Source organism: Tachyglossus aculeatus, chromosome 14 (assembly GCF_015852505.1).
Source record: "Tachyglossus aculeatus isolate mTacAcu1 chromosome 14, mTacAcu1.pri, whole genome shotgun sequence".
NCBI classification, from domain to species: Eukaryota; Metazoa; Chordata; class Mammalia; order Monotremata; family Tachyglossidae; genus Tachyglossus; species Tachyglossus aculeatus.
Window position 1 is genome coordinate 42,454,936 of NC_052079.1, and position 20,234 is coordinate 42,475,169.

General features: G+C 44.7%; 2 protein-coding genes across 4 annotated transcripts in view; both read right to left on the reverse strand.

Annotated features, from left to right (window-relative positions):
* GNPTAB (N-acetylglucosamine-1-phosphate transferase subunits alpha and beta) overlaps positions 1-1,772 on the reverse strand; it is a 56,579-nt gene extending 54,807 nt beyond the window's left edge. The window contains exon 1 of one of the 2 annotated variants that reach the window (XM_038756478.1): positions 1,591-1,770. In XM_038756478.1, the coding sequence (XP_038612406.1) occupies positions 1,591-1,707 (117 nt within the window). In that variant the 5' untranslated portion in view covers positions 1,708-1,770. Of the gene's footprint in view, positions 1-1,590 lie in introns of both variants that reach the window. The other variant, XM_038756479.1, reaches the window with a different exon arrangement.
* A 3,954-nt stretch (positions 1,773-5,726) lies between these two features.
* On the reverse strand, positions 5,727-19,904 carry LOC119937141 (DNA damage-regulated autophagy modulator protein 1-like). Of its 2 annotated transcripts, none has more exons than XM_038756780.1 (7): positions 19,640-19,904; positions 17,255-17,322; positions 16,733-16,875; positions 10,466-10,643; positions 8,065-8,123; positions 6,560-6,652; positions 5,727-5,802 (listed from the first exon to the last, which is right to left on the reverse strand). In XM_038756780.1, exons 1-7 carry the CDS (start codon positions 19,768-19,770, stop codon positions 5,782-5,784), a joined length of 693 nt encoding a protein of 230 aa, XP_038612708.1. In that variant the 5' UTR covers positions 19,771-19,904; the 3' UTR covers positions 5,727-5,781. The 2 variants fall into 2 exon arrangements, with proteins under 2 accessions (XP_038612708.1, XP_038612707.1); XM_038756779.1 differs by having other exon boundaries at positions 7,924-8,123.
* Between the last annotated feature and the right edge of the window lie 330 nt (positions 19,905-20,234).

The following is a 20,234-nucleotide window of genomic DNA, read 5'->3' on the forward strand; positions in this document are numbered from 1 at the left end:
GGAAGGTGAGACTGAGGGAAAGTGATCTCCTCACCGTACCTCGTTCTCGCCTGTCCCGCCATCGACCCCCGGCCCACGTCCTCCCCCGGGCCTGGAATGCCCTCCCTCTGCCCATCCGCCAAGCTCGCTCTCTTCCTCCCTTCAAGGCCCTGCTGAGAGCTCACCTCCTCCAGGAGGCCTTCCAGAACTGAGCCCCTTCCTTCCTCTCCCCCTCGTCCCCCTCTCCATCCCCCCATCTCACCTCCCTCCCTTCCCCACAGCACCTGTATATATGTATATATGTTTGTACATATTTTTTTACTCTATTTATTTAATTTATTTGTACATACCTATTCTATTTATTTTATTTTGTTAGTCTGTTTGGTTTTGTTCTCTGTCTCCCCCTTTTAGACTGTGAGCCCACTGTTGGGTAGGGACTGTCTCTAGATGTTGCCAACCTGGACTTCCCAAGCGCGTAGTCCAGTGCTCTGCACACAGTAAGCGCTCAATAAATACGATTGATGATGATGATTACTCTATTTATGTATTTGATTTGTGCATATCTATTCTATTTATTTTATTTTGTTAGTAGGTTTGGTTTTGTTCTCTGTCTCCCCCTTTTAGACTGTGAGCCCACCGTTGGGTAGGGACCGTCTCTATATGTTGCCAACTTGGACTTCCCAAGCGCTTAGTCCAGTACTCTGCACCCAGTAAGCGCTCAATAAATACCATTGATGATGATGATTTATTTATTTTACTTGTACATATCTATTCTATTTATTTTATTAGTAGGTTTGGTTTTGTTCTCTGTCTCCCCCTTTTAGACTGTGAGCCCACTGTTGGGTAGGGACTGTCTCTATATGTTGCCAACCTGGACTTCCCAAGCGCTTAGTCCAGTGCTCTGCACCCAGTAAGCGCTCAATAAATACGATTGATGATGATGATTTATTTATTTTACTTGCCCATCTCTATTCTATTTATTTTATTTTGTTAGTAGGTTTGGTTTTGTCCTCCAGTGAGCCCACTGCTGGGTAGGGACTGTCTCTCTATGTTGCCAACTTGGACTTCCCAAGCGCTTAGTCCAGTGCTCTGCACACAGTAAGCCCTCAGTAAATACGATTGATGATGATGATTATTACTCTATTTATTCATTTATCTTACTTGTACATGTCTATTCTATTTATTTTATTTTGTTAGGATGTTTGGTTTTGTTCTCTGTCTCCCCCCTTTTAGACTGTGAGCCCACTGTTGGGTAGGGACTGTCTCTAGATGTTGCCAACGTGGACATCCCAAGCGCTTAATCCAGTGCTCTGCACCCAGTAAGCGCTCAATAAATACGATTGATGATGATGATTTATTTATTTTACTTGCCCATCTCTATTCTATTTATTTTATTAGTAGGTTTGGTTTTGTTCTCTGTCTCCCCCTTCTAGACTGTGAGCCCACCGTTGGGTAGGGACTGTCTCTCTATGTTGCCAACCTGGACTTCCCAAGCGCTTAGTCCAGTGCTCTGCACCCAGTGAGCGCTCAATAAATACGATTGATGATGATGAAAGGAGAGAGGGATGGAGGGGAGGCTCGAGCAGCCCGCGGCGAGGCGATAATACTGACCTCTCCGAACTGGAAGGCAGAGACGATCATGAGGACAACGCCCCCGAAGCAGAGGTAGAGCCCATACCTGTGGGACAGGCAGGTGTACGTCTGTCTCTGCAAAAGCTTCAGCAGCATCGCCGCCTCCAGGCCGCCTCACCGGGCCGGGGTTGCCGCCGCCGCCGCCGCCTCCTCCTCCATGCAGCCCTCGGCGGTTCCCGACGCCGCGGCCCTTTCGCTCAGCGCCGCCAGCGGCTGCTCAGTGCCGCCCCCAGCCGGCCGCCCCGCCCGCCCGCCGCACATGCTTCCGGGGGCAGGGGGGTGGGCCCGCTCCGGGCCCCGCCCCCCCGGCAGCCCCAGCCAATCCACAGCGTCTCCGTCGGCCGCGGCGGCGGGGATGGCGCCATCTAGCGAGGGGCGGAGGACGGAGCCGGGGCGAACGACGGGCAAGCGGCGGCTGGGTCCCGCAGCGTTAAGGGAAAAGGGGTGGCTTCCATTTCCACACTGCGCAGGCGCCGGCGGCGGCGGCTTCTCTCGCCCCACTGCGCAGGCGCCGACTCAAGGCGCCCCAGCCCCTGCTCCGGGCCACACCTGGGGCTCGCTCATTCATTCATTCATTCATTCATTCATTCATTCATTCATTCATTCATTCATTCATTCTTTCTTTCTTTCTTTCTTTCTTCTTTGTTTCTTTCTTTCTTTCATTCATTCATTCACTCACATTCTTTCTTTCTTTCTTTCATTCATTCTTTCTTTCTTTCTTTCTTTCTTTCATTCATTCACTCACTCATTCATTCATTCATTCACTCATTCATTCATTCACTCAATCAATCATCATCAATCATATTTATCGAGCGCTTACTATGTGCAGAGCACTGGACTAAGCGCTTGGGAAGTCCAAGTTGGCAACATAGAGAGACAGTCCCCTACCCAACAGTGGGCTCACAGTCTAAAAGGGGGAGACAGAGGACAAAATCAATCAATCAATCAATCAATCGTATTTATTGAGCGCTTACTATGTGCAGAGCACTGTACCAAGCGCTTGGGAAGTCCAAATTGGCAACATAGAGAGACAGTCCCCTACCCAACAGTGGGCTCACAGTCTAAAAGGGGGAGACAGAGGACAAAACCAAACATACTAACCAAATAAAATAAATAGAATAGATATGTACAAGTAAAATAAATAAATAAATAGAGTAATAAATCTGTACAAACATATATACATATATACAGGTGCTGTGGGGAAGGGAAGGAGGTAAGATGGGGGGGATGGAGAGGGGGACGAGGGGGAGAGGAATCAATCGTATTTATTCATCATCATCGTCATCATCAATCGTATTTATCGAGCGATTACTATGTGCAGAGCACTGGACTAAGCGCTTGGGAAGTACAAATTGGCAACACATAGAGACAGTCCCCTACCCAACAGTGGGCTCACAGTCTAAACGGGGGAGACGGAGAACAAAACCAAACATACTAACAAAATAAACCTACTGTGTGCAGAGCACTGTACTAAGCGCTTGGGAAGTACAAGGCGGCAACATATAGAGACAGTCCCTAGCCAACAGTGGGCTCACAGTCTAAAATCAATCAATCAATCAATCGTATTTATTGAGCGCTTACTGTGTGCAAAGCGCTGTACTAAGCGCTTGGGAAGTACAAGTTGGCAACACAGAGAGACGGCCCCTACTCAACAGTGGGCTCACAGTCTAGAAGGGGGAGACGGAGAACAAAACCAAACATACTAACCAAATAAAATAAATAGAATAGATATGTACAAGTAAAATAAATAAATAAATAGAGTAATAAATATGTACAAACATATATACATATATGCAGGTGCTGTGGGGAAGGGACTCAATCAATCAATCAGTCGTATTTATTGAGCGATACTGTGTGCAGAGCACTGTACTAAGCGCTTGGGAAGTACAAGTTGGCAACACATAGAGACAGCCCCTACCCAACAGTGGGCTCACAGTCTAAAAGGGGGAGACAGAGAACAAAACCAAACATACTAACAAAATAAAATAGAGTAGATATGTACAAGTAAAATAAATAAATAAATAGAGTAATAAATATGTACAAACATATATACATATATACAGGTGCTGTGGGTAAGGGAAGGAGGTAGGATGCGGGGGATGGAGAGGGGGACGAGGGGGAGCTTAGGCTTAGTATGTGCCAAGCACTGTTCTGAGCCATGGGGTAGATACTGGGTAATGAGGTTGTCCCACGTGGGGCTCCCAGTCTTCATCCCCATTTTACAGATAAGGGAACTGAGGCACAGAGAAGCAAAGTGACTCGCCCAAAGTAATACGGCTGTTAAGTGGCTGAGTCGGGATTAGAACCCATGACCTCTGGCTCCCAAGCCCATGCTGTTTTCCGGGGACCCTGGGATGGTGTTGGGAAGGGAAAAGAGAGTGTGGGATCAGAGGGAAGAAAGGGAGATACGGTTAAAATGTAGGGAAGAAGAAAGGCCAAAAACTGAACATGAACACTGTGCCACCCACTTTATTCCACTTGCATGAACACTGTTGTCCACTAGCGGACTTGACATGACTGACTCCATTTTGTGTATGCTGACAATAACCCTCCATTTTGTGCAGGCCAAAAGAACAACTCCTTTTTTTGTATTTTATGCAAGGCTCAGCAACAGATGTCTTCAAGGCCAGTAACACCTATCTATACAAGGCCATAGGGCAGATAACAACAGCCTGCACAAGGCAGTGAAAACAGAGAATAATGAGAATTTATAACATCCTGTCGGTCCTGATTGGATTCCTGAAATTCCCAATTGCTCCGCTCCCATGTTGCTGTAACTCAATAAAAGACACAGTGAGAATGGGATCGGGGCTGCTTGCCACTCGTACCTCTCCCGGGAGGTGACGGGCAGGTAGCCACTTTCCTTCTTTACTGCTCTATCTGAACTCATGTCTCCGAGTCATTTTTCCTATCTGCGTCACCACCTTGGGTACAAGAACCCGGCGGCCGATTTACACCGATTAACCTATTTTGCACCCTACTTGTCGATAACAACGCAGAACGCTTCGTCTGGGGCTGCATGCACCTGGTTTGAGGTGGTGGAAGCACGGGCCCAGGCCTCCAATGGTGCTGAGGATCTGGGACGGTCGGAGCTGCTGTAGCACCAGACCTCGGGTGCTACAATTACAAGCCTAAAAATCTCTGGGAAATGTGCACACATACACGTGTCCTTAAAATGTTTACTCTGCCCTTCTTGCTTTTGGTTTACCAGTTTCAACTTTTCACACAGCAGTTCTTTGGGTAATAATAATGATGGCATTTATTAAGCGCTTACTATGTGCAAAGCACTGGGTAGCCTGCTGTTGCTGCATTCTCTTCACATGCCTCACCCAGGGTAGCCAAGTTAAGGTGAAAACAGACAAAAAATAAATTACACAATGAGCCCTCAATAAATACTATCGACTGATAAAAGGGGAAAAGAGAGAATGGAAATACGGATATGTGGATTTATTGTAATTCTCCTATTAAAAGTTACATTAGCAAGTGTCAGGATGATGGCCAAGACTCGACAGTCACTCTTCACTTCAAAACATATAGCGCCTGCGAACCATTTTTGTTTCTGGATGTTGATATTATACCTTTCAAGAGCAGACCTCAGAGCTCCCGGTGGGATGACAGATGAGCCCAACTTCCCTAGTCCCTGGTCTCTTGCAGAGCCTAGATTTCCACAGTGATGGTGGTTGTCCTGGCTCCAGACAACGCCATGCAAATTTCAGATCTCACAGTCACTGCAAGCTTGGGAAAACCCTGGGCTGCTGCGGGGGACGGGGATTGGCCTTCCACGATGAGAACCAAAAGGGATTAATGGTTTCAGGCAAAGGCAGCACTCTGTAGACCCCGGGGCGTTGGTGGCATGCAGACCAGTTGTGAGCTCTGAACTCCCCGAGCTCCGGCAAGGTGCAAGGTCTTGATTCCAGTGATGGTAATCTGGATAGGAGGAACTTGCTCCAGGCAAGGGCCACCCACAGCAGCCCCCAGGGCTCAAAGGGATATGGCAGCGCAGTCATAACTTCCGAATTCCCCCAGCTCTTGCAGGAAGCAGGGTCTGAACTCTGGTGGAAGTGTGCAAGACAGGGGCAGATTGCTCCGGCCAGAGGCCCCGGGGGCTCACAACAGCACGGCAGGCCGATCATGGCTTCTGAAGTCCTCCGGCACCAGTTGGGCTAACGTCTACGTAATTTCTCCCCAGCGCTATACGAAATGAGGACAGCATAGTAAATCCGATGGAAATTCAGTTTTAGGGTTTTTATACATTGAAATGGCAAGCCGATTCATATTGCGCTGGAAGACATTTTAAAATAAATTCATTCAGTCGTATTTACTGAGTGCTTACCGTGTGCAGAACACTGTGCTGAGCGCTTGGAAAGTACAATTCAGAAATAGAGACAATCCCTGCCCACAACGGGCTCACGTAAATCAATCAAGGCACTCAGCTAAGCCTTACTGTCAAAGCGTGAGAGATGTCTCAATTTATGTTGAATAGTGTTTCACGCGTAGGCATGGGGCAGAATTCACAGGGATGTATTAGCAAGCTCTTTAAGCAAAAGCTCATGTCCAGTTCCACTCTAGAAACGGGAGCCTGAACTGAACATGAATCATCATCATCATCCATCGTATTTATTGAGCGCTTACTATGTGCAGAGCACTGTACTATGCGCTTGGGAAGTATAAATTGGCAACATATAGAGACAGTCCCTACCCAACAGTGGGCTCACAATTTACAACAATTTTGTATCAGCAAAAACATACCATCCTCCTCATCATTCTCTCTGCCCCCCATTTTCTATTTTATAAGAACCAACAATATTAAGATTTTTTTTCTAAATTAGCAGAGGAGAGAGGAGAGAAATGAAAAACATTGCCCATTTTAAAATGCAGGAATTTTCCTTGGTTTCATAATAACCTTGGGAATCATTAATTTACCTGTGCTTGGCTCATAAATACCTACCTGGAACTCCGGGATAAAGGTTAGAAAAAAAAGCAAGAAGCTAAATGCCACTATCCACTCACTGATGGCACTGATATGATGAATCAGGTACGCCTAACAGGAAGGGAAAACAAAGAAAGCAAACTTCTGTATATTTTAAGGCAGGAGGCAGGAGGAAGAATTACATGAGCTGGAGTGTGAAAGGGACAAGTACCCAAGGAGTTAGCTTCCCAATAAGTCTTTTAAATGGAAGGAAATGGGATCCCAGCAGTGAAATTAATGAATTAGATTTATGGTGGAAAGTCTCCCCTGTGCGGTCTAATTTGTTCCAGGACTAGTTAGAGTTCTCTGGGAGAAGTTTCTTCAGAACTGCCCCAACAATTCAGCAGTGAGGGTTTTACTCACCATGGCTGTGATCAATCAGTGGAAAAAATGCCACATCTCCCAACCCAAGGCAGAAAGACTCACCATTGCCTAGTATTTCTAGACGTAAGCTCTTTGGGGGCAGGGAATATGTCTCTTGTTGTATACTCCTGAGCACATAGTACAGTGTTCTGCATACAGTAAGCTCCCCATCAACTTGCCCCATTCCCCAAGACTTCTGTTCACACACTCCTCTCCAGCTCATTCTCTTCACTCTTCTCAAGAAACTAACTGCACCTCACTCTTGGTTCTCTAGCTTTCATTTCCTCACCCTTTCATTTCCTCCAGCCTGGAACTCTCTTCTTCCCCAAACCAGACATTCCACAGTTCTCCCTACATTCAAAGCTCTCCTAAAATCCTTCTTCCAGCAAGCCCTCCCTGATTAGTTCCCAGCACCCTAGGTAACACAAGTCCACCAGCCGTCTCCTACACTTATTTATACCCATCCTTTGCACTTTTGTATATATGGCATCCAACTGAAAATACAATTACCTACTTCGACTATGCTATTTGCTCATCCATCATCAGAACTTGCCCCGATTTAGGCCTTAATCATTCAGTCCACACCCAACTCTGGTCTATCCAGAGCTACTTATAGGGTGAGGTCCATGGCGTCGCTATGGGTCGGAGATGACTCGACAGCATAAGACAGCACAAGAAGGACAAGGCATTGGTTGGCTCTAGATTGTAAGGTTGTTGTGGGCAAGGAACATGTCTACCAACTCTTTTATTGTACTCTCCCAAACAGTTAGTACAGTGCTCTGCATGCAAGAAGCACTCAATATAGTTGATTGATTGATTGAGAAAAACAAACTCATAATTGGGACAGAAGCTCTGACAACTAATGGAGGTAGCAGGGAGGGGATCTGTAGTTTGAGCAGGGCCTGTTTTAGCCAACCATCTGGAGAGCTGCCCCAACTGCCATCCTCCCCATTTGGGCCCAGCCATTTGGGCCCTGGTACCTGCTGCTGTTGCACCTCAGGTCGCTGCCTTGTCCAAAATGAAGTCACTGTTCTTATAGGTTCAGGGGAACTGCCCTGTTTTCCACCCAACTTTCCTCCAGGCCTATATCTTCTTTGTCCAAATAGTTTGCAAAACATTACCTTTGTCCCTGCATTCAATTTGAGGTTGATTATGGAGATCAGTGCAGCACCTACAATCACTGAGAAACCACAGGTTAAGGAAAGCAAAGGAGATATGTAACTACCGGATCATTGGAAGGCTTTATTCTTTTGTTGATACCTGGAAATTCAATGAACACAAATGACGGAAACCTGCTGACGGGTGCCTAAATGAAATAAATCCAGATAAAAATCTATAAGGGTAAGAAGAAGAACGTAAATATTTAGACTATTTTCCTTGGAATTTAATCTTTGATTTCCTTCTGATTATTCTTTGGTTTTCTGCTTTTGAGAGGAATATCTTCATCATTCTGCTTCTAAGTGAAATATTTTTATATTATTTTCTAGATGACTGCCTTAAAGTGTTTGTTCAGACTTAAAACCACCTAAGCACAATGTCTGAAATGTGTCAGTGTAGAATAATACACCCTACTGGCACTTTTGAGGCCTGTTTTTGAGACTGAGGTAGATTTTCTCCACTTTTTCGCCTCCTCCAGGGTCAAAAACTGGTCCCAGTATCCCACAGCTTTTTCAGAGCCCTGAGCTCTGGGAAAGAGACATTTCTCACCTGCTCCCAATTCTGTGTGTGCTAGAAAAGGGGAAGAGGCACATATTAACTCCAAGATACTCCAATTAGAACTAGGTCAATCCCAGAATTTGGGAAATCAAGGCTGGGAATGATGACTTTTTGGAAGATGGGAGAGATCCTTCCTCCAATCCATTCTCCCTTTTCCACTCCACCCCAGGAGTCCCAGGGATACCCTCCCTGCTCACTCTGAAGGTGAGCTCTAGTCCCATATGAGAGACCCACTTCAAGCACTGATCAAGCACCTTAAGAAAGGACCAGCTTTAATAAACAAATGTCAAACTCGCAATGGGAGTAACCAGATGGGATCTATCTGCTTTTTCACAAAGGTTTATTATATTTAGGCACCAGTCAGCAGGTTTCTTCATTTATGTTTACTGAATTTCCAGGTGTCAACAAAGGGATAAGGTGCATTTCCCCAAGTCCCGAGACTGTGCACAGCAGAATCCTGGTTGATTCCCAAAATGGGAAGGGAATTATTTTTTATGGCAGTTGTTCAGTATTTACTGTGTGTCAAGCACTGTTCTAAGCGCTGGGGTAAATTCAAAATGGAGATTAAGACTGTGAGCCCATGTGGGACTTGGAGAGGTTGGACAAAGTCCCTGTCCCATATGGGGATCATAGTCTAAACTGGAGGGAAGAGGATTTAATCCCTGTTTTATAGATAAAGGTAACTGAAGCACAGAGTGCTTCACTTGCCCAAAATCACACAGCAAGCAATTGGCAGAGTGGGAATTGGAACTCAGGACATTTGGCTCCCAGGCCCGTTCTCTTTTCACTATGACACACAGCTCCTCAATTCCTTCTAGACTGTGAGAACGTTGTTGGGTAGGGACCATCTCTATATGTTGTCACTTGTACTTTCCAAGCGCTTAGTACTGTGCTCTGAACACAGTAAGCGCTCAATAAATATGATTGACTGAATGAATGAATTCCAACAAGAAAGGGCCAGCATGGAAACACTATGTCTACAACTGGATCATGCATTTCTGGTCCCCTAAAAGTTTTCTCATATTGACCACCTCTAGGCAGGAAGCTTTAGTAGTGCAGTTTAACGACTAGAGCAGGGGACGGGCCCCAGGGCAAACAGGAGACACAGCTCCATCACAGTTCCACCAACTAATCTGTTTGTGAATACATAAACATTTCTACGTTCAATTAGGTTAAGTGACTTGCCCAAGGTCACTCATTAGGAGAGTGTCATACCTAGGACTAGAACCCAGGACTCTTGATTCCCAGTTCCATGCTCTTTCCACTAGAACCCGTTGTTTCTCTGGGAGGTTTGAACAATTCCAGGTTCACCCTGTCCAGCCCCTTTGGAATTTGGAAGACTTTGTGTTGCACACCTAAGGGAGAAAGGATCGACATGATGATTTACTAATGTTTGAATGCTTGAAGTACAAGGTTGATTAGAAACTCTGGACAGGAACTACAAAGATAAACATTTTCATATGACTTTCAAACCTGAACCCATTGTAAAGGCAAATAAAGAGAGCAAGGTATTCTATTATCCCCACATATTTCATCATGATATGCTTCCCAGTAGATATATTTGAATGAAATTGACTGCTAAATTGTTGAGCCTGACTTCCCACTCACTTGTTATCCTGTCACCAGGGAGAAAGACAATAAAACCCTCCCTTTTCCCCTATACATTTCATTTCACCACTGAAGATTTTATGCATAGAGACTATTTTGTATAAATTCTAATCCACAGCCACTGATCTCATTGTTTTTACTGGGTTTCTGGCAAAGACAGAGCTCTTGGGAACACATTGTGAAACTTTAAAAGGATACAGAGGACAACAGCTATATATGAAACAACAGAGATGATAATCCTGATGACACTGATCAAAAAAAGACTCCATTGTGGACATGCCTTGCAGGAAATAATTGTCACAAGTATGACATATATGACCCCACAGACAAAAGTCAATAATGCACCACCATCATGAATCACTGGCACAGCCAACTCCTGGAAAGAGAATCAGCACACAGATTAATGCGCAACAACAGTCCTGGCCTGAATGAATGATATCTTTTAATAGTGAGTAGTCCTACATGGAGTACAGGTATAATTAAAAAAAACTGTGGTATTTATTAAATGCTTACTGTTCTAAGCACTGGGGTAGATAAAGGGTAATCAGGTTGTCCCAAGTGGGGTTTACAGTTTTAATCCCCATTTTACAGATGAGTTAACTGAGGCACAGAAAAGTTAAGTGACTTGACCAAGGTCACAGAGCAGACAAGTGGCGGAGTCAGGATTAGAACCCATGTCCTCTGACTCCCAAGCCTGTGCTCTGATTTAATAATAATAATGATGATGGCATGTGTTAAGCGCTTACTATGTGCCAAGCACTGTCTGTTCTAAGCATTGGGGGGATACAGGGTAATCAGGTTGTCCCACATGGGGCTTACAGTCTTAATCCCCATTTTACGGATGATGTAACCAAGGCCCAGAGAAGTTAAGTGACTTGCCCAAAATCTGACAAGTGGCGGAGCTGGGATTAGAACCCATGATCTCTGACTCCCAAGCACGCTCTTTCCACTGAGCCACGCTGCTTCTCTATATGATCTGATAAAATAATAATGCCATTAATTAAGCACTTACTATGTGCAAAGCACTGTTCTAAGCGCTGGTAGGGTTACAAGGTGATCAGGTTGTCCCACGTGGGGCTCACAGTCTTAATCCCCATTTGACAGATGAGGTAACTGAGGAACAGAGAATTGAAGTGTCTTGCTCAAAGTCACACAGCTGACAAGTGGTGGAGCGGGATTTGAACCCATGACCTCTGACTCCAAAGCCCGGGCTCTTTCCGCTGAGCCACAATGCTTCTCAATGATGAAAGGCATTTGAAGAAGCATTTGAGAAGCAGCATGACCTAATGGATAGAGGGGGACCTGAGAGTCAGAAGGACCTGGGTTCTAATACCGGCTCTGCCACTTGTCTGCTGTGTGACCGTGGGCAAGTCACTGAACTTCTCTGTGCCTTAGTTACCTCATCTGTAAAATGGGGATTAAGACTGTGATCCCCAAATGGGAACAAGGACTGTGTCCAACCTGATTATCTTGTATCTACCCAACCACTTAGTAGAGTGCCTGGCACATAGTAAGTGCTTAACAAATACCACAAAAAAACCTAATAAGCCCCCGCTCCTTATCCAGAGTCTCTCTCACCCTCTTAAGATGTCAGTTTTCAGAAAAATGCAAATTCCCTAGGCTAGATGCCAGTACAGAAATACAGGCATGAGTGACTTGCCTGCTAAAGCTCACCTCCTCCAGGAGGCCTTCCCATACTGAGCCCCTTCCTTCCTCTCCCCCTCGCCCCCTCTCCATCCCCCCATCTTACCTCCTTCCCTTCCTCACAGCACCTGTATATATGTATATATGTTTGTACATATTTATTAATCTATTTATTTATTTATTTGTACATATATATTCTATTTATTTTATTTTGTTAGTATGTTTGGTTTTGTTCTCTGTCTCCCCCCTTTTAGACTGTGAGCCCACTGTTGGGTAGGAACTGTCTCTATATGTTGCCAATTTGTACTTCCCAAGCGCTTAGTACAGTGCTCTGCACATAGTAAGCGCTCAATAAATACGATTGATGATAAAGGTGGCCATTCACTGGGAGTCCCAAACCACAGAGGAAAGGGGAGAGGTTCCCAAGGGAACAAAACACAGAAACTGAAAAGCTTCAGACAGCTGCTTGTGGTGGAAGCAGAGCACTTTATATAACATCATCCCCCACTTGTCTCCTCCTTAGACACTCGGCCTGCTTCCCCGCCACCTCATCCCCTACTACCACCTTGTTCACGCTTAAGCTTCTCTCTTGCTCACTTTCTCTCTCCAGGGAAATACTGTTCAGTTGAAAGATCATGTAGGCATGATGATAGGGGGAAAGAAAAAAATATATCACTGGTTGGAAAATCTGAAGAACAATTTTCAGTGTGAAATGAGAAGGGAATTCTTCAGTTCCTTCATTGCAACAACAGTCTTATTCAGCTACCCCCTACCTCCCCATGTCACCTGCACCTTCAGGTATCTACCCTCACCCACTTTCTCCAGCCCCATTCCCCCACCCCAATTTGGTCAAAAACACTAAAAAGTCATCCACCTGCAGCTTGGACTCGGAAGGATATGCCCAGTTCTCAGCGAAGCAAGAAAGGAGAAATTTGGTACATGCGTTTTTTTGTTTTAGGCTCTGTTACGGTCCGGGAAATAGAAAAGCTTGCAATTAATCAATCAATCAATCAATCGTATTTATTGAGCCTTTACTATGTGCAGAGCACTGTACTAAGCGCTTGGGAAATACAGGTTGGCAACATATAGAGACAGTCCCTACCCAACAGTGGGCTCACAGTCTAAAAGGATGCATCCTTCAGTTAGATATGCTGTTGCCCCAAACCCAGAATGAGGAGTGGTTTAATGGTCCTCAAAACAAAAATATTGTCTCCAGGATCCAATCCCTGCTAACATTAGATTGGTACTTCACACTAGGATTGAATCTCAAAAATTCAGATGCAAATTAGATTTTTCAACTGAAAAAAATGATCATCAAGAATATTCTTACTCCATGCAAAATCATCCAACCAGCAATAATGGAGCAAAATGCCTTCATTTAGCACCAGGCCCATTTAATTACTGAATCTGTAATCCTCCATAAATGAAAAGTTGATGCTGAAAGAGTTGCTGCAGACTGTATGACATTCCGGCGTTGATTAAAATGACATCCTGCTGTTCTTTTTCCCAATCTGATAGAGTTTTGTGCTGGGTTTATCATCATCATCACCATCAATCATATTTATTGAGCGCTTACTGTGTGCAGAGCACTGTACTAAGTGCTTGGGAAGTACAAGTTGGCAGCATATAGAGACAGTCCCTACCCAACAGTGGGCTCACAGTCTAAAAGGGGGAGACAGACAACAAAACCAAACATACTAACAAAATAAAATAAATAGAATAGATATGTACAAGTAAAATAAATAAATAAATAAACAGAGTAACAAATATGTACAAACATATATACATATATACAGGTTTACTGACACACTCAAAGGTGGGCAGGGAATGCGTATGTTTATGATTATATTATACTCTCCCAAGCGCTTAGTACAGTGCTTTGCACACAGTAATCGCTCAATAAATACGATTGAATGAATGAATGGCCACGGAAGCGACAAGAGCCCTACTGAGCCTTGGTGCCCTTTTACACCTCTCTCTGGAGCTTGTACTTTGGCTTTTAGACTGTGAGCCCACTCTTTTAGACTGTGAGCCCACTGTTGGGTAGGGACTGTCTCTATATGTTGCCAATTTGTACTTCCCAAGCGCTTAGTACAGTGCTCTGCACATAGTAAGCGCTCAATAAATACGATTGGTGATGATGATTGTGATTCTGAAGCCAAGAAACCTAAGAGATATTTAGGAGCAATGTCAGAATTTGGAGGTGTTGCTACACATGCTTTTCTTTGATTTTCCTGCCTCGGTGTCTTAGGTCCAATTAAGCAAATCATTTCAGTACCCAAGAACACAAAATCCTAAAGAATAAGAAAAGGAAAGTGCAGCCCCCGGTGGATCCAACACAAAGTAGGAAATTGGGATGATAGGTCTCTCGTCTCTGGCCTTCCATTTATAAGTTTCCTTCCAGCTCCTTTAAAGTGCCATTTAAAGCTAAATTATTGGGGCGATCGGCTTGAAACAATTTTGAACTTCAGTACATGTTAATGGCAGTGGAAGCAGCATGGCTTAGTGGAAAGAGCACGGGTTTAGGAGTCAGAGGTCGTGGGTTCTAATTCCGACTCCGCCACTTGTCAGCTGTGTGACTTCTCTGTTCCTCAGTTCCCTCATCCGTAAAATGGGGACTAAGACTGTGAGCCCCACATGGGCCAACATGGGCCTCATGGGAGAGAGGTGATTTCTGAAGGACTTTGAAGATGGGGAGAGCTAGGGTCTTGAGAATTTGTTGGGGAATACAACAAAGGGAGTGAGCAAGATATCAACAGCAGGAGAGATGAGAATGAGACCCACTGAATAGATTAGTTTAAAAGGAATTGATTCATTTATTCAATCGTATTTATTGAGTGCTTACTGTGTGCAGAGCACACAGTAAAAGGAATGTAAATGTAAAATATAAAAGGAAAAGGAATGAAGAATGTGAAGTGGGAGGCAGTTGGAGAGGAGACACTAACAGATAGCTAGGAGGGAGGGAGCTGATCGAGTGTCTTAAGGCCAATGGTCAGGAGTTGCTTCTGGATGCAGAGAGGAATGGAAAATCATTTAAGGAGATTACCTTATATCTACTCCAGTGCTTAGAACAGTGTATGGTACAATCAATCAATCAATCGCATTTATTGAGCGCTTACTGTGTGCAGAGCACTGTACTAAGCGCTTGGGAAGTACAAGTTGGCAACACCCAACAGTGGGTTCACAGTCGAGAAATCAAAGGTCATAAGAAAGCGGCGGGGAGGGGGCGGAATAAGGAAAGTGAAAAGAAATTTCAATAAAATAACAAAGAAAAGTCATGCCTTTTTCCCCCATTTGGCTCGATACATTTATTCTACATTCAATCAAGCAACGGTATTTTTTAAGCGCTGGCTATGTGCAGAGCATTGATAGGTACCCAAAGGCCTAAAGAAACTGGTTTTAATTTAAAATCCAAGATTACAATACAAAGAAAGCGCATAACAAATACCATTATTATTACTCAAATTTCTGTGTTAACCTTGTCTTCTCAAGTGCATGCATTTCAAATATCTTATACTGAATCTATTCCATTAAAAAATCTTTATAAGTTGATAAATTTCATGTCAGTTAAGATTCTGTATCTACATTCACATATACTTTACCTGTGGATATTGCCTGTGAATTACATAAAACAACTTTCATTTATTGATGCATATTGAAAAACAAATACTGGAATAATTTCCTTTTAAAAATCTGCCCATCTAAAAAATTTAAGGAAAAACTGGAGGTGAACAGCCCCAAAATAAAGTGGCCATTTCTTAAATTTCCAAATAAATTTAGTGTCTATTTCTGAAATTATATTTACCAAAAACACATTTTTTAGTGTATGATCAGGTCCAACACAAAAATACTCCATAAGTATTTGGAAGTGTCACGATGTTCCAGTCTAATGAACTCTACTTCTCTAGTCATATTGAACTTTTAGAATGTGGCTGTTAAAGAATTTAATATAAATTTTTTATTAGGAGCACTGACGTTATTAAAATTTATTTTGTATTTAGTGCATTCTTGCTAACTTTTTAAATTTTAAAATACATGTTCAGAGCACAAGCAAACCATGGAATTCAAAGACATTTTTAGGAACACTTTAAGCACTTAAACACCACAATTACTATTATTATTATTATTATTATTATTAAATTTCAAGCAAACCGGCCAGTTTACATAAATTCATTTACCATCCTGATTAAGGAGTTAGGTTTTGTAACACTAACACAAAATATAATTTTTCATGCACATTTTCACTATTTGAATTAAAACTGACATCAAAGATGTAAGTTATTTAATTTTTTGTAAGAATTTTTTAAATTAATATCTCATAATTCTCCCAAGCACTACTCTGAAACAAACTCCTGCAGTGGAAAGACAATCTGCTTTTTTAAATCCACCAGCCATTCTTCTTTCCAAGAGCAAATGTAAGTGAGATTTTATATTCTTTCAAAAACATTCCAAAATATATCTTGAATCCCCGGGATACAGCTATACATAGAGAAGCAGCATGGCTAGAGAAGCAGCGTGGATCAGTGGAAAGGGCACGGGCTTTGGAGTCAGAGGTAATGGGTTCAAATCCTGGTTCTGCCACTTGTCAGCTGTGTGACTTTGGGCAAGTCACTTCACTTCTCTGTGCCTCAGTTACCTCATCTGCAAAATGGGGATTAAGACTGTGAGCCCCACGTGGGACAACCTGATCACCTTGTAACCTCCCCAGCGCTTAGAACAGTGCTTTGCACATAGTAAGTGCTTAATAAATGCCATTATTATTATTTTAATGCTTTCAATGGTAAAATCAAAAGACTTTGATAATAGAGCCTGAGGACATACCTGAAAATTTGCAACAATGCACATTCCAACACAGCTCACCAATCCAAAAATCGTTGAAATGATGTTAAACATGGGACTAATGAAATGTGAAGTTTCAGTTTGTCTCTTTACCATTTTAAATTTTAGATAGATTGTGACTGTGCCTGCAAATAAATCATGGAACAATGTGTTGAATTATTTACCATCATCATCAACACCATTTTGAGTGCCTATTGGGGGAAACTGGGATATAACAGAAAAGGAGAACAAACAGATAGTGGGAGATAGCTGCTGAAGAACCCTTATAGCCAACAGTTATGAAGATTCCTTCTTTATTCTTAGAAAAGTGGATATCAGAGGTTTTTTAATGAGCGTAGTGATGCAATTTGCATGATATTTTCCCCTTTGTATTAACCGTATTTTCCCCATTTTCTAATTTAGCAATTTAGCACTTTCTAGTTCACCTATACTCAATGAATGATTCATGATGATGTCCTGTCATTTTTTGGGGGGGCTATTCTAACCTGATTTGACTGTACTTACCAAGAAATGCTGAAATGTTAATCATAAATCCAAAGATACAACTCTCTGGGGAGGTTGTTCCAATGTCACTAAGAAAAAGATATACACTAATAAATATTAATTTAGAATCTTTGTAACAGAAAGACAAGCCTTATTCCTTAAAGTGGCCTTTTCATTTAAATTAATCAGGATGTACATAGTCCCTGCCCCACATGGGTGGGGGGGGCTCACACTCTTAATCCCCATTTTACAGATGAGGTCACTGAGGCCCAGAGAGGTGAAGTGATTTGCCTAAGGCCACACAGCTGACATGTGGTTAAGTCAGGATTAGAACCTAGGGTCTTTTGGCTCAATCAATCATATTTATTGAGCGCTTACTGTGTGCAGAGCACTGTACTAAGCGCTTGGGAAGTACAAGTTGGCAACATATAGACAGTCCCTACCCAACAGTGGGCTCACAGTCTAGAAGGGGGAGTCCGGAGGTCCATTCAGAATGGTACTAGGGGGTGGGAACCAGGGAATAGTAGTGGGAAGGAGGGAGGAGGGCAGGAGAAGGGGATTGGGATGGGATGGGATGGGAGGTGGAGGGCCTGGGAGAAGGGGGAAGAGGGGAGGGGAAGGTTGGCCTCCAAATCTCCTGATCCCCGTGTACGGGAGAACTCCCGGGGGGTGCGGGGAGCCACTGGGCCCAGAGCCAAGATGATGGGAGGCTTCAGTAGAAGTGGCCCGATCGCTCACCGTCATTCATTCATTCATTCAATGGTATTTATTGAGCGCTTACTGTGTGCAGAGCACTACACTAAGCGCTTGGAAAGTGCAATTCAATCTACTAGCATGGCTCAGTGGGAAGAGCTTGGGCTTTGGAGTCAGAGGTCATGGGTTCATGGGGTCAAATCCCAGTTTTGCCAATTGTCAGCTGTGCGACTTTGGGCAAGTCACTTAACTTCTCTGTGCCTCAGTTACCTCATCTGCAAAATGGGGATTAAGACTGTGAGCCTCCCGTGGGACAACCTGATCACCTTGTAATCTCTCCAGCACTTAGAACAGTGCTTTGCACATAGTAAGCGCTTAATAAATGCCATCATCATTATTATTATTATAGTACAATCCAGAAGGGGGGACAGATGGCACTGGCCGGGAGCCACCCATCCTTCTTAACTTTTGATTCGGATTCTGTGCCTGAGCTTGAACCCGAACAGAGATTGGGAGGCAGGTGGAGGGCCCGAGCGGACGGAAGACGCCGGACCCCGGAGGCGGGGCCTGCCGGCCACCCTTCCATAAATGTTTAGTACAGTGTTCTGCACACAGTAAGCGCTCCGTAAATACGATTGAATGGATGGTCAGGGCCCCCAGGGGGCCCCGGGGCTGGATCACCTCGTGGGGGGCTTATTGGAACGAGCACGACTTTGGGAAGTCAGAGGTCATGGGTTCCAATCCCGACTCCACCGCTTAGCAGCTCTGTGACTTTGGGCGAGTCACTTCACTTTTCTGAGCCTCAGTTACCTCATCTGTGCACACAGTAAGAGCTTGATAAATACGACTGAATGAATAAAGTGGGGATTATTAATAATAATAATGGCATTTATTAAGCGTTTAAGGCAGTGGGCCCCACGTGGAACAACCTGATTACCTTGTATCTACCCCAGCGCTTAGAACAGTGCTTGGTACATATTAAGAGCTTACAAAGAAGCAGCGTGGCTCAATGGAAAGAGCACAGGCTAGAGAGTCAGGGGGAATGGGTTCAAATCCTGGCTCCACCAATTGTCAGCTTTGTGACCTTGGGCAAGTCACTTAACTTCTCTGTGCCTGTGACCTCATCTGTAAAATGGGTATTAAGACTGTGCCCCCACGTGGGACAATCTGATCACCTTGTATCCTCCCCAGCGCATAGAACAGTGCTTTGCACACAGTAAGCACTTAACAAATCCCATTATTATTATTATTATTGTTATGAGGGGACATGTCATCTTCACCAAGAGGCCTTCCCGGACCAAGCCCCACTTTTCCTCATCTCCTACTCCCTTCAGCGTCACCCTGACTGGCTTCCTTTGCTCTTCCCTCCTCTCCCAGCCCCATAGCACTCTACATATATCTGTAATTTCATTTATTTTGTATTGATGTCTGTCTCTGCCCCGCTTTTCATTCATTCATTCAATCATATTTATTGAGCGCTTACTGTGTGCAGAGCACTGTACTAAGCACTTGGGAACTACAAGTTGGCAACATATAGAGACGGTCCCTACCCAACAATGGGCAGTCACGAGCTTGACTGTGAGCTCGCTGTGGGCAGGGATTGTCACTCTTTATTGTTGTATTGTACTCTCCCAAGTGCCTAGTAGAGTGCTCTGCACACAGTAAGTGCTTAATAAATACGACTGATTGATGGCACGTCAGGCCTTGCCATACCTGATGAATGGGAGGAGTGGGTCGACGTGTCCTTTGAGCACTGCCACCCCATAGGAGATGATGAAGGCGGCGGAGGACCAGATGACCAAGGCCAATGGGAGCAGGGCCACCGCCTTTAGGGAGCACAGCATGGCGCTGCGTGGAAGGCGGCCACCTGGCCTGGACCTACTGTGGCTGCTGTGGGGAAGGGGCTGGGACGGAGGCAGGAGCCCAACACGTGAGGGGAAGGGCAGGCGTCAAGGCCCGAGGAGGGAGAAGCCTGCGGCCTGTGGCTCACGTGTGATGGAGGGAGAGAGAGGAGGGCAGGAGGGAGAAGACAAAGGGCGGAGGGGCGGGTCGGGTCTGAGGGAGAGAGAAGGTTGCGGCCTGCGGCCCGCGGCCCACGGCCCGCTGCCCACGTGTGAGGGAGAGAGGTGGGTGAGAGAAGAAGGTGGCCGCTGGGCCGGGCCAGGCCGGGCCGGGCGTAAGGGAAAGAAAAGGGCAAGAGTGATGGAGAGAGGAAGGTGAGGGCCAAGAGCAGCCTGGCGGGAGGGAGAAAGGAGGGTGACAGGAGGCAGCGGCCGGCAGGGCGCAGAGCGCTGTGGCAAGGCCCATG